This window comes from Grus americana, chromosome 2, assembly GCF_028858705.1.
Source record: "Grus americana isolate bGruAme1 chromosome 2, bGruAme1.mat, whole genome shotgun sequence".
NCBI lineage: Eukaryota > Metazoa > Chordata > Aves > Gruiformes > Gruidae > Grus > Grus americana.
The window spans coordinates 151,507,092-151,520,084 of NC_072853.1; the positions used below are offsets into that span (position 1 = coordinate 151,507,092).

General features: G+C 36.6%; 1 protein-coding gene across 5 annotated transcripts in view; it reads right to left on the bottom strand.

Annotated features, from left to right (window-relative positions):
* MPP7 (MAGUK p55 scaffold protein 7) overlaps positions 1-12,993 on the bottom strand; it is a 155,391-nt gene that overhangs the window by 82,597 nt on the left and 59,801 nt on the right. For 2 of the 5 annotated variants that reach the window (XM_054817579.1, XM_054817580.1), the window contains one exon: positions 6,083-6,166. The exons of 2 other annotated variants lie outside the window; for them this stretch is intronic. In XM_054817579.1, coding sequence (XP_054673554.1) covers positions 6,083-6,166 — 84 coding nt within the window. Of the gene's footprint in view, positions 1-6,082; positions 6,231-12,993 lie in introns of all 5 variants that reach the window. One more of the 5 variants, XM_054817583.1, reaches the window with a different exon arrangement.

Below are 12,993 nucleotides of genomic sequence, written 5' to 3' on the forward strand. Positions count from 1 at the left end.
AACGTGTATTTCTAAGTAGCTTTTTAAATATACTTTAACTGAAAGAATATTTAATATAAGGAAGAAAGGAACTGCAACTTCCAGTTTTGAGATACAGCACTCAGTAAAGTTGCACAGTTGTAATTAAATGCAGATGGAAATAATCCTTATTGCAACAATCAAACAGCTGATGGTTTTACAATGCTTCTACATACCAAACTTGAGGTAAAACTTAGTTAATTCAAGACACTAATGAACATAGATTGATCAGGAAAAAACATATATACATGCCTACAGTATTTCAATCCCACATTCCAAAAATGAACTTTTTTTCTTTCTTTCTTTGAGGAAATCTTCCATTTTTCCCACTTAAACACTCTGTTGATACTTCCTTTTTAGATATCACCTGACTCTGTAAGTAACGCAACAGAGACTTGCAAAGTGTATGCCTAGCTGATTTGAAGAATTATGTGTAACAAATAATCCAAAGAATTGATCTAAAACATCAGAAATTTAAAACTTCAAGTCTTGCTATTGCTCAGCTTTTAAGAAATGTAAACATTTCTTTAGCTTTTTGACAAACCTTTTTTAAAAAGTACAAGTGTAATGATACTGTTCTACATCGCAAAAGTGTTTCTCCATTTGGGGTTTGGTACTTTAAATTTGAAGATCTTAATGAATTTTCTAAGAAAAAATCCTCCTCTTAAAGTCAGCTTTCTATACTACAGAAAAAATAATTGTTATTGCTCTCGAATATCAGATTTGAGTATTCAAAGAAAAAAATGTATCTAAGAGAGATAAAAATAATAATACTACTAAACATGAACTGGAAAAGGACAGAAGCAGACTGGATGCAGCTAGAGTGTAAAGAACAAAGATCATCATGTCAACAGCTGACTAACTGGGTTTTGGAAGCTGTCATTATCTGAAGTCTTTCTAAACACAAAATACACCGGCAACAACTGTCATCTTATTGCTGAGACACATCTCGGAAAACTGCAATCCTGAACATTTCATGACTTGAGTTTAAATTTGATTATCTAATTCAGCAATTTAAAAAAACCCCTCAATATTCCATTATTTCCCACTGCTTTATGGTGGTATGTTGATTAGTAAAGAAAGAGCCATAAAGTGAATTTGAACATAAATTTACAATACTTTCTGTGCCAATACTAATACCCATTCATGTGAAATTATTCCCAGAGTCCGAATTAGAGGACTGAAGAGGTAACATGCTAAGAATATGGAGATAGTGCTTTTAAAAAAAATTAAAAGAACACTTTTCCAAATCAAGAAGCTATCGAGACATGTTTTAAATGAACAACTGTACAGTCCTGCTTTGTCAAATAAATACAGCTGAAGAAGCTTTAAAGTGAGACAGAACTGAAAGATGAGAGTTGTCTTTGGAAATCTGCTAAGAAGGGAAAGCAGCACCGCACAGTAAGAGCAGGTAGTCTCAAATTCACTGCAAATAGACTTCCCCGATGCCTAAGTTCAAAATTTTATTTAGATGCTAGAAACAAAACATATACGTGCCTATATTTAATAGTTCTTTTAATAAAAGCCTTGTCCATTTCTTCAGAAAAAAACGAAACACTTACATAAACATTAAAAGGTTCTCATTTGCCCACAAGTATGGTTTAATTGTAAACAATTTGCTTTGTAATCTTCCTTTCTCCTGATACTACTGTTTTTAAACACTCATCACAAATTTGAATCGAGGTCTTTACTTTTACATCATTATACAGAGCCTAATTTCCAGACATTTTTCCAAAGGCAAGTGATTTCCACTGTTCTGTTAACAATATAAATCCAAAGGAAAGAACTTAACCCTGCTCACCAAGTGAACGGATTTCTAACATGAAAGAAAGCTAAACTGCTCTTCTGGTTGTCAGACAGATTTTTATTTTTTTTCCACCAAACTCCATTCTCTGCATAACAAAGATTTTACAAAAATGCCAATTAAACATTAGGGAAAATAGACAAAAAACTAGGATTCACTGCATACAGACTGAGACACCTTGGCATGGACTTGTGCCTTTTCACTTTCGCTATTCAAGCACAGCCTGCTAAATTTAAATCACAAAGAGTTTGCTTTATTCCTGCTTAGTACAGTAAACACCATCCTTACAGTCTCTACTCAATGCAAGTTAGTCCAAGATCCAATTCAATTCAGGTTCCCAGAGTTCCTAATAATATTGAAGATATCATTTCTGTACAGCTCAATGATACAGAATTAACCCATTCAAAACCCAAACTTTATGCACAGACAGGGACATCTATGCTTTGAGTTAAAATTGAATATATATTGAATATATATATATATACACACACACTCACAGAGACATACATTTATCAATTAGCACCATCTAGTGGGGTCAGTACAATTTATGGGATATGAGAAATATGTAGCTCACTATTCAAATTTTTCTACATTCAGTGCAACATGTTATGATACAGCACAGGCCAAGTAATTAATAAAATTCAGGTGTTAAAAAACCCCAAACAAACCCCAAACTCTGTCATTTTAATTCATAACATTATGTTATTCCACTATAAATTACATTTTAAGAAAAATACTGACACTGAAAGCTGCATGTACATACATATGAAAAATCTATGAATAAGAAAAAACCCCACCTTTTAGGCATTCATACACATACAAAACATAATTACAATTTAATTACTATTTTCTATTTTTATTCTTCTGTTCCCCATCACACATCTCAAGAAAAATCCACCACTCCTTTTAAAGAAGCTACTCTGAAGCACGCAAATGATAAAAAAATCCCTTTTATTTAAGGCCTCCATCATCACAGCAGAATTCTGCTGTAAACACAACTTCTGGTAAAACTGGATCAAAGTGCCACAAACACTGGATCACAACCCAAAAGGTTAATAAAATGACAGATTAAATACTTTTGACACTTTCAAAGTAATTAATTTAAAAGAGGTCAACTACACTAAAAAACAGATCCTAAGAACTAACCATACTCATTTATGGCATTTCTCAAATGTGAAATCTAGAAATTGATTTTTAGTCTGTTTTACATTAAAAACTGTAGGGACTTAAGTCATACAGATAAATAATGCTGAAGAATTTCAAGTTCAAAAGCTAACAGTAGTAGACCCCCCCATACATCAACCGTATGCAAGAAAGTCTCACAAATAAAAAGGAGCCCATGAAGGCGCTTAAATGCAACGAGCAAAATCTCTACCAGGCTCTGCCAACAGGCAAGTGAGCTAAAAACATTGCTGTTCCCTTCTCCCTCTGCCTGCTTACAGTCCAGGTTAAAAAACAAAGCAAAACCAACCAGAAAACAATCACTAAAATTAAGTACATGCTTAAGAGTATTAGGACAAGTCATGAAATTAAGCATTTGCTTCAATGCTTTTTAATGAAACCATGGTCTTGAAAGCAAAGAACGCCTCAGAGGACACGCTGTGCTTTCATGTCTTCCCTCGTTTCTAAAAAAAGGTGATTGCCAGTTAGCAGAACTTTCCAAACAGATCATAACAAATCAAGTGGAACTTGGACAACGAGGGACACACACATCTCTGGTGAAATCCCAGACCTAAAGTTAATATGAAAATATAAAGTTGTGAAATCTTTAAAAATAGATAGCAAAATTAAAAAGCACTTTATGGTCCTTTACTAAAGGATGATCCTCTGTGCTTCCCTACTATGCTTGGCACTAGGTGAAAGTCAGTTTTATATAAATGGTAAAAGTAGGTGAAAATTCAGAAAAATAGAAAAACGTGGAGAAAATACGTAGATATGGGGGAAAATTTAATATCAATAAAAACCAGCAGTGGAAGACTTGCAGTGCCTTCAGAAGTCCCAGAACATAAGAACAGAAGAGGCTGAGGGCTGCACAGTACAGCCAGGTGCCAGGCTACAATTTAAACTAAATGGAAATCAAACAAAAAAGATTCTAACAAATTAATACCAACAAATAAGATTCATAGTAAGAATTTGAATTTTAAAAAAGGTGAAGACAGCATCTGAATTTTATTTAAAAGGATAGAAAGATGTGTTAGGAGTAAAATGTCCCAAACAAGTAGAACCAGATAATTACAATAGTGTTAATGGATACAACTAATTCTCAATCTTCCCTGCAGAGGACAGAAAAACACCAACACTGAAGCGCAATGTGTGTTATACGATAAAGGGGAGTATGAAGAATAATGACAAAATATCGGGGGAAAAATTGCAGTAATTTAGGAGAGATTTACTGCCATTTCTCTGTACCTTTTTAGACAATTGTACTTCAGGCTTTTGCACTAAATCATCCAAACATGCAAACCTATTTTACAGGAAGCTTCAAATCAAAGCAAAACATATTCCTTTCTTTTTATATTGGGAGGAGTAACACAAATATATATGTACAGGTGTACAAAATTACAGCCATGCCATATCATTAAATCTTGGAAAGCTGGTAGAAAACAGCAGAAATTGCCTAATGACAGAGATGACAGTAACAAAGATAAGGGAGCTGTATTGGCACTTCTACTGTTATAAAAAAAGAATACAGAAATAAGTTTAGTGATTTTATTCTTCAAGAAATAATGATCTATAAAAACACAAAGCAGTGACACAAAAGTATCAACTACCAGGATGCTGAGAGATATTCCTGAGTTTCCAACCAGGAACTGCCTCCCCAGCCCCTTTTTTCAAGTAGGATGCAACCAAAGCATTAGCCAGCATGACCCAGCCTGATTTACACTGCATTTGAATACGAGACCAGCAGAAATGTAAATAATATCAGGAAGAAGTGATGTTAATCAGGGAATATTTTTTCTTTACATTTTTATGCCATAGATGAGTTATAAAATTAACAAAACCAAAAGGCAACACATTTCCTTTTATATCATGCAAAAATGTCAATTTACACTTGATAGAACAAGAAATTACAAATATTGATCCAGCTTAACTTAGTTGAGCTTCCCCAGCTCAACTGAAATACACTGAAGTACTCTTTAACTGTATCCATCCTCAGGTGATCAACCGCAGTGTATGAGAGGTCACTCTTACCTACACCCTTAAGGGTCTGGAAAATCAGCGGAAAAGCTGAAATACGTAGAAAAAAGCACGATATTCCCACAGAGAAGCCATGAAAGAATGGTTATGAAAGTGTCGGTAGGAAAAATAGAAGGAAAATAAATGCACATAACACAAAGGGAATTAAAGGTGTCTCATATGTTAAAGATCCATTTAGCAGTAGAAAAATAAATGGAAAATAATCCAGTTCTAATAAAAGACCAATATACCTACTCAGAAAACACAGAGACAGAGCTGAAGCAAGACAGAAGATATGATCAAGCCATAGGTCTTACACAGTGGTTACCTGATATGCAGCAAGAGGAAAATATTGCTTCCCCTTTGGGAGAAGACAATAATAAAACTTGGTCAGATTATTAGGTAGAATTAGAGAGAAATTAGTAGAAAGCGGATGTTTGAAGATGAAAGAGCATGGGCACAGAACTACAAATATTCTGTTGCTTGGCATGTGCTATGGTATGATTTGTAGTTAGCCTTTAATGACATACTAAAATTTAACATGACCAGCTTAGTATTTCAGATGCCGATTAACATGATTACAATCATGGGTTACTTTTTTCCTAGAATGTTTGAAACTTGGAAATTCAAAATTGCACCCTGATTTATGGTTTGATTCTGATTAAAGCCATGTATGTCTGTAGTGTCATTACTGGATTATTTAATCACTAAATCTCAACAAAACCTGCTCTTTTCCATGAAACCCAATCTGTAAAGCACATTAAAATTCAAGATAGTTTATGAAGATGATATCCATACTAAATGTAAAGCAGTACTGAACCTATCCAATGCATAATCACTAGCATTTATAGCTGGCACGTTTTCTTTTTTTTTTTTTAACTCTTAAATGTCAACATAATTGAGGCAAAATCATGCTTGTGAATAATTGACACCACTCGCATTTACTGTGCGCAGGCTGTGAAAAGTTAGAAAGAGAAAGGGAAACAGAACAGATTTACTTTCCAATGGACAAAACGAGACCGTTTACCCCAGACCATCCCCACTGCTCACTAAATAAGTTCTTCATGAAGGGTCACACTGTACCTGAGCCACTGGGGCAGAAAAGAATCGGTGGCTCCAAAGCTCAAAATCTCCTCCTCTTGAGAGCAATGACTTCATGTCAGAGGTCTATGAGACAGGGTGAAGCAGAAAGGCAGCAGGACGGAAATACTGATGCATCTAGTACAGTGAGCTAAAGTACAGATAATGAAATTAAAATAAGAAATATAATTCAGAAGTCAAAATGGATTATTATTTTATTCCTTTGCTTCAACAGTATTGGTGGGTGTATGCTTGTGTGTGTGAGATCCAAGTCCAGAAACTGATGGGAGAAGGGTGCGTTTATATTTCCCTAATGAATTTAATCATGCATGTACTGTGCTAGCAGTCTTTAAGCTGGAGTAGCCAGCAATGAAGACCCATTTCTGGAAGGGCTCAAGGTCTTAACCAGTGGCTGCGTAAAGGGCCCAGAGTCCAGACATGGCTATTTAGTTGGACTTAGAGCCTGTGCTGGTATTTGAGGAATCTGTAAACGTGGTTCTGATTAGAAATCTAGAGAGCAAAATTGAGTGCATTTTCAGCAGTGAACTTCAGCTGTGAGCAGCTGGAGAGGAGAAATGGGACCAGGCTATCTGCTTTTTTGTTTATATGAGTGCACTGCTCTCCCTATGGTAGCCTTTCTGGCCAGCTGGGTGAGTGACATAGGTGCTCAGCCTCGCTACTGGTTAGACCTGCAAATGGGAACAGCAGTAGGCACGTCCATCTCGTAGTGCACCAGACTGATCTTCTGCAGCAAAGGCAGAGGAGTCCTCATATCCTGGGGTCAGCTACCCTTGGTAGCTCTCATAACATCTTCAAGCTTCAGCACTGATGCAGTATAAAAGATTAAATATCTCATCTAGTTTGCATGCAATGAAATAGTGTAACTTTGCAAATACATGCAAACTAAATGAGAAATGTTTTCCCTAGGAATTTATTTGGCCACATTAACATGGCATACAAATGTTTCACCTTTATACACTTACTGTCTTAATTTCCCTAAGAGACAAGGAATCAATCCCATCCTGATTTAGTAGATGAGAAATAGAAGCAGCCTGCAGACATACATGGGAGGACACACTGAGGGAAAAACTGGGTCTTAGTAAGGCAAATGGGGGGCGGGGAAGAGAGCTGCAAAATCCATGACCATAATGTATGCATGTGCAACTCTAAATGGTCCAACCGAGGCACCACTGTTTTTTGAAAACAAATCCAAGACAGCTCTAAGTTTAGACAATTCAATGTTTTTAAAACTGTCACTGGAGGAATAGGAAAGATTTTTACACCATAGGTACCTTAGAGTGGTTCAGCTGGAGCAAGAAAGCACGAAACCCTTCTCTCTGTAGCACGGAAACAGACTATGTCACCATACTTAAGATGCTACGTCAAAGTGAATCTGTACATTTAGGTTCTGCTATTGCATTGAAGGCATAGTCAAGTTATAGCAAATGCCCGTTGTAAATTACTCATCCTTGATTTGCACAGACAAGTAAGCCTTATGCTTTGCATGTTTTTAAATCTTATTTCCTCAGCACCTTAATGGTTACTCTGCAGTGACTATGCACCACGTGGATAGCACCGGTATGTTAAGCGCTTACACGCTGCAGCTCTCAATGCCACTTATGTTTGAAGTGAACTTCCTCCGACATCACCACACCTGCAAAGTGAGCACTGGATTCTACAAAGATACACAGAAACAGGTACTAGAGAAACAACCTGTGGTTAAGAGAACACTGCTATACAAACAATGCTATCTGTAAACCTACAGAAATAGCACACATGGAGCATACTATGTTGCGCTCTTCTTTCCATGCTTTAAAAAGGAAAATAAGAGTTATAACAAAGATGATCAAAAAAAGTGCTTAAGGCAGGACAGAAGAAAGAAAAGTAATGGCGAACAGAAAAAGAAGAGTAAAAACTGTGCATGTATGTCTGTATTTCATACAAAGGAGTAATATTACACATATTAGTGAACACTACAAATTAACTTAACAAAGATTAGCTGGAGAATGGATACAACCAAGATTTAAAAAAAAAAAAAAAAAAAGAAGGAAAGTTAACTTATTCAGTAATGAAACCTGCTGGTAGGAAACACAGGCAGGCATTTTTACTAAATCCTATTTTTAAGATTTTTATTAAATCTTATTGTATCAGTTTCCATGCTTCAGAAAGACGCTATAACTATCACATCCCATCCTTCTTAACTCTTACAATGTTTTTGCATTGCAGAGAATTGTTTGGGTAGTTATGACTTTCTTTTCTTGAAAGGAAAATAGTCCAAGACAGTAACAAAAAACAAAACAAAAAAAAAAGTTTTAAACACTCCCTCACATGTTCTGCCATGGAACTTCTGGTCCAAGGGAAAAGAACACTGTAGAAAAACAGTTTAAAGTTACATTATCCTTGGATTTATCAGACTACTATTACCGAGCAGCTTACGAGACCTTTGATTGGCCTCAGTATCGCAGACAAAAAAAATGTATCACTTTGGTTAAATAAATACTGTACAAGCTTCATAAGACAAGAAAAATCTGGGTATGAGCACAGATTTGGGTTCTAAAACTTCCCTTCGAACTGCTGTGCCAGTTTTGTCACCAGGCTGGTACATTGCCCCCTCAGTAACAATGAAATTACAAACTATTTGTCTTAGCAGGATTGATTTACTTCTTTCATGTCCAGTACATTTTGGCTGGGTTTCTGCTACTCTTTGGAGGTTTCCCAGCAGAAACTTTAAATCAATTACCACTGATCCAAAAAAATGCCTCCGTCTGGATCTAACCTAAACCAAAGTTTTTTTCACATTCCAAAGCACTGATTTATTCACAAGTTTCAAGTAATAGTCATAGACCAACACTTCACACCTCTGATTTAATAAGCTTATCTGCTTTATTTTTCATTTCAAAAGTTTGTTGGTATACCGTACCTGTAGAGACTTCTGATATCAACCCAACTTCTACAGCTTTTATGAGACTAAACTGTTAACAAGACGATTTAATTGATACTCTGGAAACTGATCTTTGATTTGTTTTCTTATTATTTTTAACAAAGTGGGCTGAAAGGAGGAGTTGATGACAAGAATGGCACTTCCTTATAAAAATCTAGACGAATAGTTGCAAGTGTCTATTACTAAACACATTAGCAAGTCTGGTGTAGAAAGTGCAAGATGCTGGACAGACCAAACTTCGTCCAGTTAACACTAGATATCCAGTTAAACTTCTACCAAAAAGTACAAAGTAAAAAGATATGAAAAAAATACAAAAAAAGTATTTACCACAGGAGAATCCATTCAATAGACCTCAAGATAAAATTATTATTTATGTCCACTAGCTGTCTGTTTCCTAATAAACAATCTACTAGCTACAATTATAACAAATACTTTTAGTTGAACAATGACATAGAAGCCATATTTCACCACAGCTGCACTAGCCCATCCATTTGGCACTAATTTGACATGCCTTCTCTTGCAAACAAGGTTACACTGTCCAAAGCTATGCCTGGCCACTTTTTCAGTAAATTGGAGGTGCATTTTTTCACTTCATTAAAGGGACAAATAAGCATAGGTATGTATGTGTGAACACACATGGCAAACCAACTTTGTCTTTAATCAGACAAGAAATAGTAAACCTGTTAAATGTTATAATAGGTGGAAAGTTGGGGGAGATAGCTATGATTTCAAATAGGAATCCATTTTTATTGTGCTTATGTTTACCCAGTTATTACCTGCTGTACTGCATTTTTATACAATAAGAGCACAAACAAGTCAAAAGGTTCAATACGCACATCAACCAGAAGCTCCCCAATCTCAACAAGAGAAGCAAGCGTTTGCTCAACGCCTGGCTGCTAGCTACCTTTTCCCTAATGTTTCCATGGAAACAATATCAGCCTGAATAAAGTAAAGATCCTGTACTATTTTCTATAAGACTTCAATTACCTTATTTTGATTAATCTGATCACTGTTCCCATGGAAATTAAGTTTAAAGGCAGCTGACTGCCTCCAGCTAAGAGAGATCTCTTTACTTGCAGATTTCAGTTGCTGGCTATTGAGCAAGTCTCAAAAAAAAATCACTTTGGCTTCAGAAGTAACACTTCTAAATTTATGTGGCATTTCATAAGGAATAACACCTTACACTACACTTTTTTTCAATGCAATAATTTTGTTGGAAACAAAACGACTCATTACTTCAGTGGTAATTACTCCAAATATGAATGCAAACTACTGTCAGTCATCAAGAGGCTTTCTTAGAGTATTATTTTTTCAGTAATTTTCATCCTCAGGTAAGCAGAAAGCATGTGGCAAGTTTATATTTCAGTATATGAATTAGACCATTACCTACAAATATTTTGGATGAGTACTGAAATTCTAGCACTCCTCCACATGTACATACATTCTGTACATACAACTCAAGCAGGAAGCTTGAGATCAACTGGAGACCAAGCTTCCTGTCCAGACAACGAGAGAAAAAGAAAAGCCTTGAAGTTTCTCCACGCAGCTTTCGTATTTCTTTACAGATTTGGTATCCTAGTACTGTCCGTATATATCTTACTGTCAGATAGCTCTCTAGGGCGGAAAACATTGCGTATTGTGTCTTTTGCCAAAAGGAATTGAGGCAAGACGGCACCATGCGCCTCTTTCAACAAAGACATCCTTACAAAAATGAAGGTTTCCTAGATCTATGATGATCTCGATTTAAAGAATGACAAATAACTACCATCTATTATTTAGTACCTCAATATTAATTAATTCAACTATAGTAAATTCCTTCTCCCCTTGTCAGAAATAGTAACACAGTTTTCAAACCAGCACAATGGACCACATCTGTGCATTGTTTGGACAGTCTGCATTACAAGAGCGATCGCTTTACTCTTGCCGTCAGTAGGTTTTACATGCTTTCTCTGACTGAAAGATGTAAACTATAACATAAGAAGCAACTTTGCCTGATTCTCCTCTAGAGCATGAAGAACAATTATTTTTCACTGGCCAGGAATTGTTACCAGCTGCCAAACACCACACTCACACCTCCTCCTCCAGATGGCCAGGTGGTAAATGCTTACTCACACCGCCTTTTCCTTCATTTTTTCCCATCTCCAAAGCAAACAGCACTTCAGACCTCCACATGAATTTACAGAACTGCAGCCTATTCCATTTACTGAGGAGGCACAGCTTTTTAAAAATAAATATGGTTGAGAACCCAGCAGTAAAGAACCATAAGGACTTCAGTATCAAAGCAACTTCTTAGTGAATGAGCTATCAGTTTCAGTAATTCCACCCACTCCAAGGTGGTCTGTACACCTCTCCAACTCTACAATGCTTTCCCCTGAAACCACAACCCACCCACTCCGTTTGATTTGAGGTTAGGTGCCGCCTACCGTCTACCAATCCCTAGTCCCACTTACTGACCGCCACTTTCTCCTCAAGTGCATTTTCCAGGCTTGCTGCTCGTGTAATGCAGCTCTTCTGAGCTCCTTCTGAGGTAGCTGGGTTTGTCTGCCCTGAAATCAGAAACCCCTCTCACCATTAACAGGTGCAAACATAGCATTCATTAAAATCCCCTCACAAACACACCCCGCCCTCTCCATCTTCTATATAACATAATGGTTAACAGAAAAGAGTTCTTGCGACCTGCAGAAACAGACAGTTCCAACAATAAATTATGAAGATTGTATAAATATTAGTTCTAGAGAAAGTGTATATGAAGAACACAGTAATGAAAAAGGAAATAACTTTTTATGTTTAGCAAAAAATATTACAATATCAGCTTCAAACTTGAAGTGTGGAAGCAGTCAACATTAACATCATCAGGCTGCCATGAAGAAAGCCCACTCCATCTCAGCACGATCTACAACCTTCATTCCATATCATTTATGTCACGCCCAGCTCTTACACTTTCTAATACATCCTCCTGAGTCACCACCACCCGCCTGGTCCTTTGACACATACACAGATATCATTCCATTTATCTATCCCCCATCAAATGTTCGGAACAATGAGATCAGAACAATTAGTTGCCACACACAACGCATCAGAACAACTCTCAATCTCAAGTCCCTTTCCTCTACATTCTTTTGGGAAGGAGATCCAAATGCGGGGATGCTTGAGGATGTGCCCAGGCAGGAGCATTCACCATTCAGGTGCACAACATGGGAGGTGAACGCACACAATCTGTTCAGCACGATATTGGCTGCAGAATGTCTGATACATCGCAGGGTAGGGGAAGCTGCACCATATGACCCCGAGTGTCCAAAGGACCTGCATAGCTCTCCCCAGGTGAAAGGTTGGACAGTTATGAGTTAGTCTATCCTCTAACATAAAACAAGCCATGAAACGTTATTGAGATTCTCTGATCCTGTACTGTAGACACAAAGTTGTTCATCCTACAGATTAACAGCTTTTTTTCATGGAGCTTGTGTCTAATGCTCTGGGTAAAAACTAAAAGAGCGTATATAAACTTGCCTATGAACTAGGCTTGTACCAGTCCAGACTGAAGATTTAGCACATCATCTGCAGATCATTGATTTTATCACTGTAAGCATGTGTCAAATCAATCCCTTTCGCTTTGCCCCAGTCATTTTTTTTTTAAATGCTATCATTATTTTTCTCATTACCAACAAAAGAACCACAGTAGGCTGAAAACATCTACATTTACATATTGAAAAATCTGAGTCTTCACACTGAAAATTTCCAGTACACCACAATGATTGTAAAACTTGGGCTATATAATCATATGATTCAATTTACAGGCCAAAGCTGAGTGTACGCTGGTGTAATTTCTCTTTTATTTTTAGAGATTAGAATTCTTAGAAAAAGCTGTTAGCCATTGACATGAACAAACATTAGCACATACAAAATAATTTCTCAGAAGTTCAAACCAAGTCATATCCAGGTGAAACTAATAGAAAATTAGCACAAATTAAGGTCT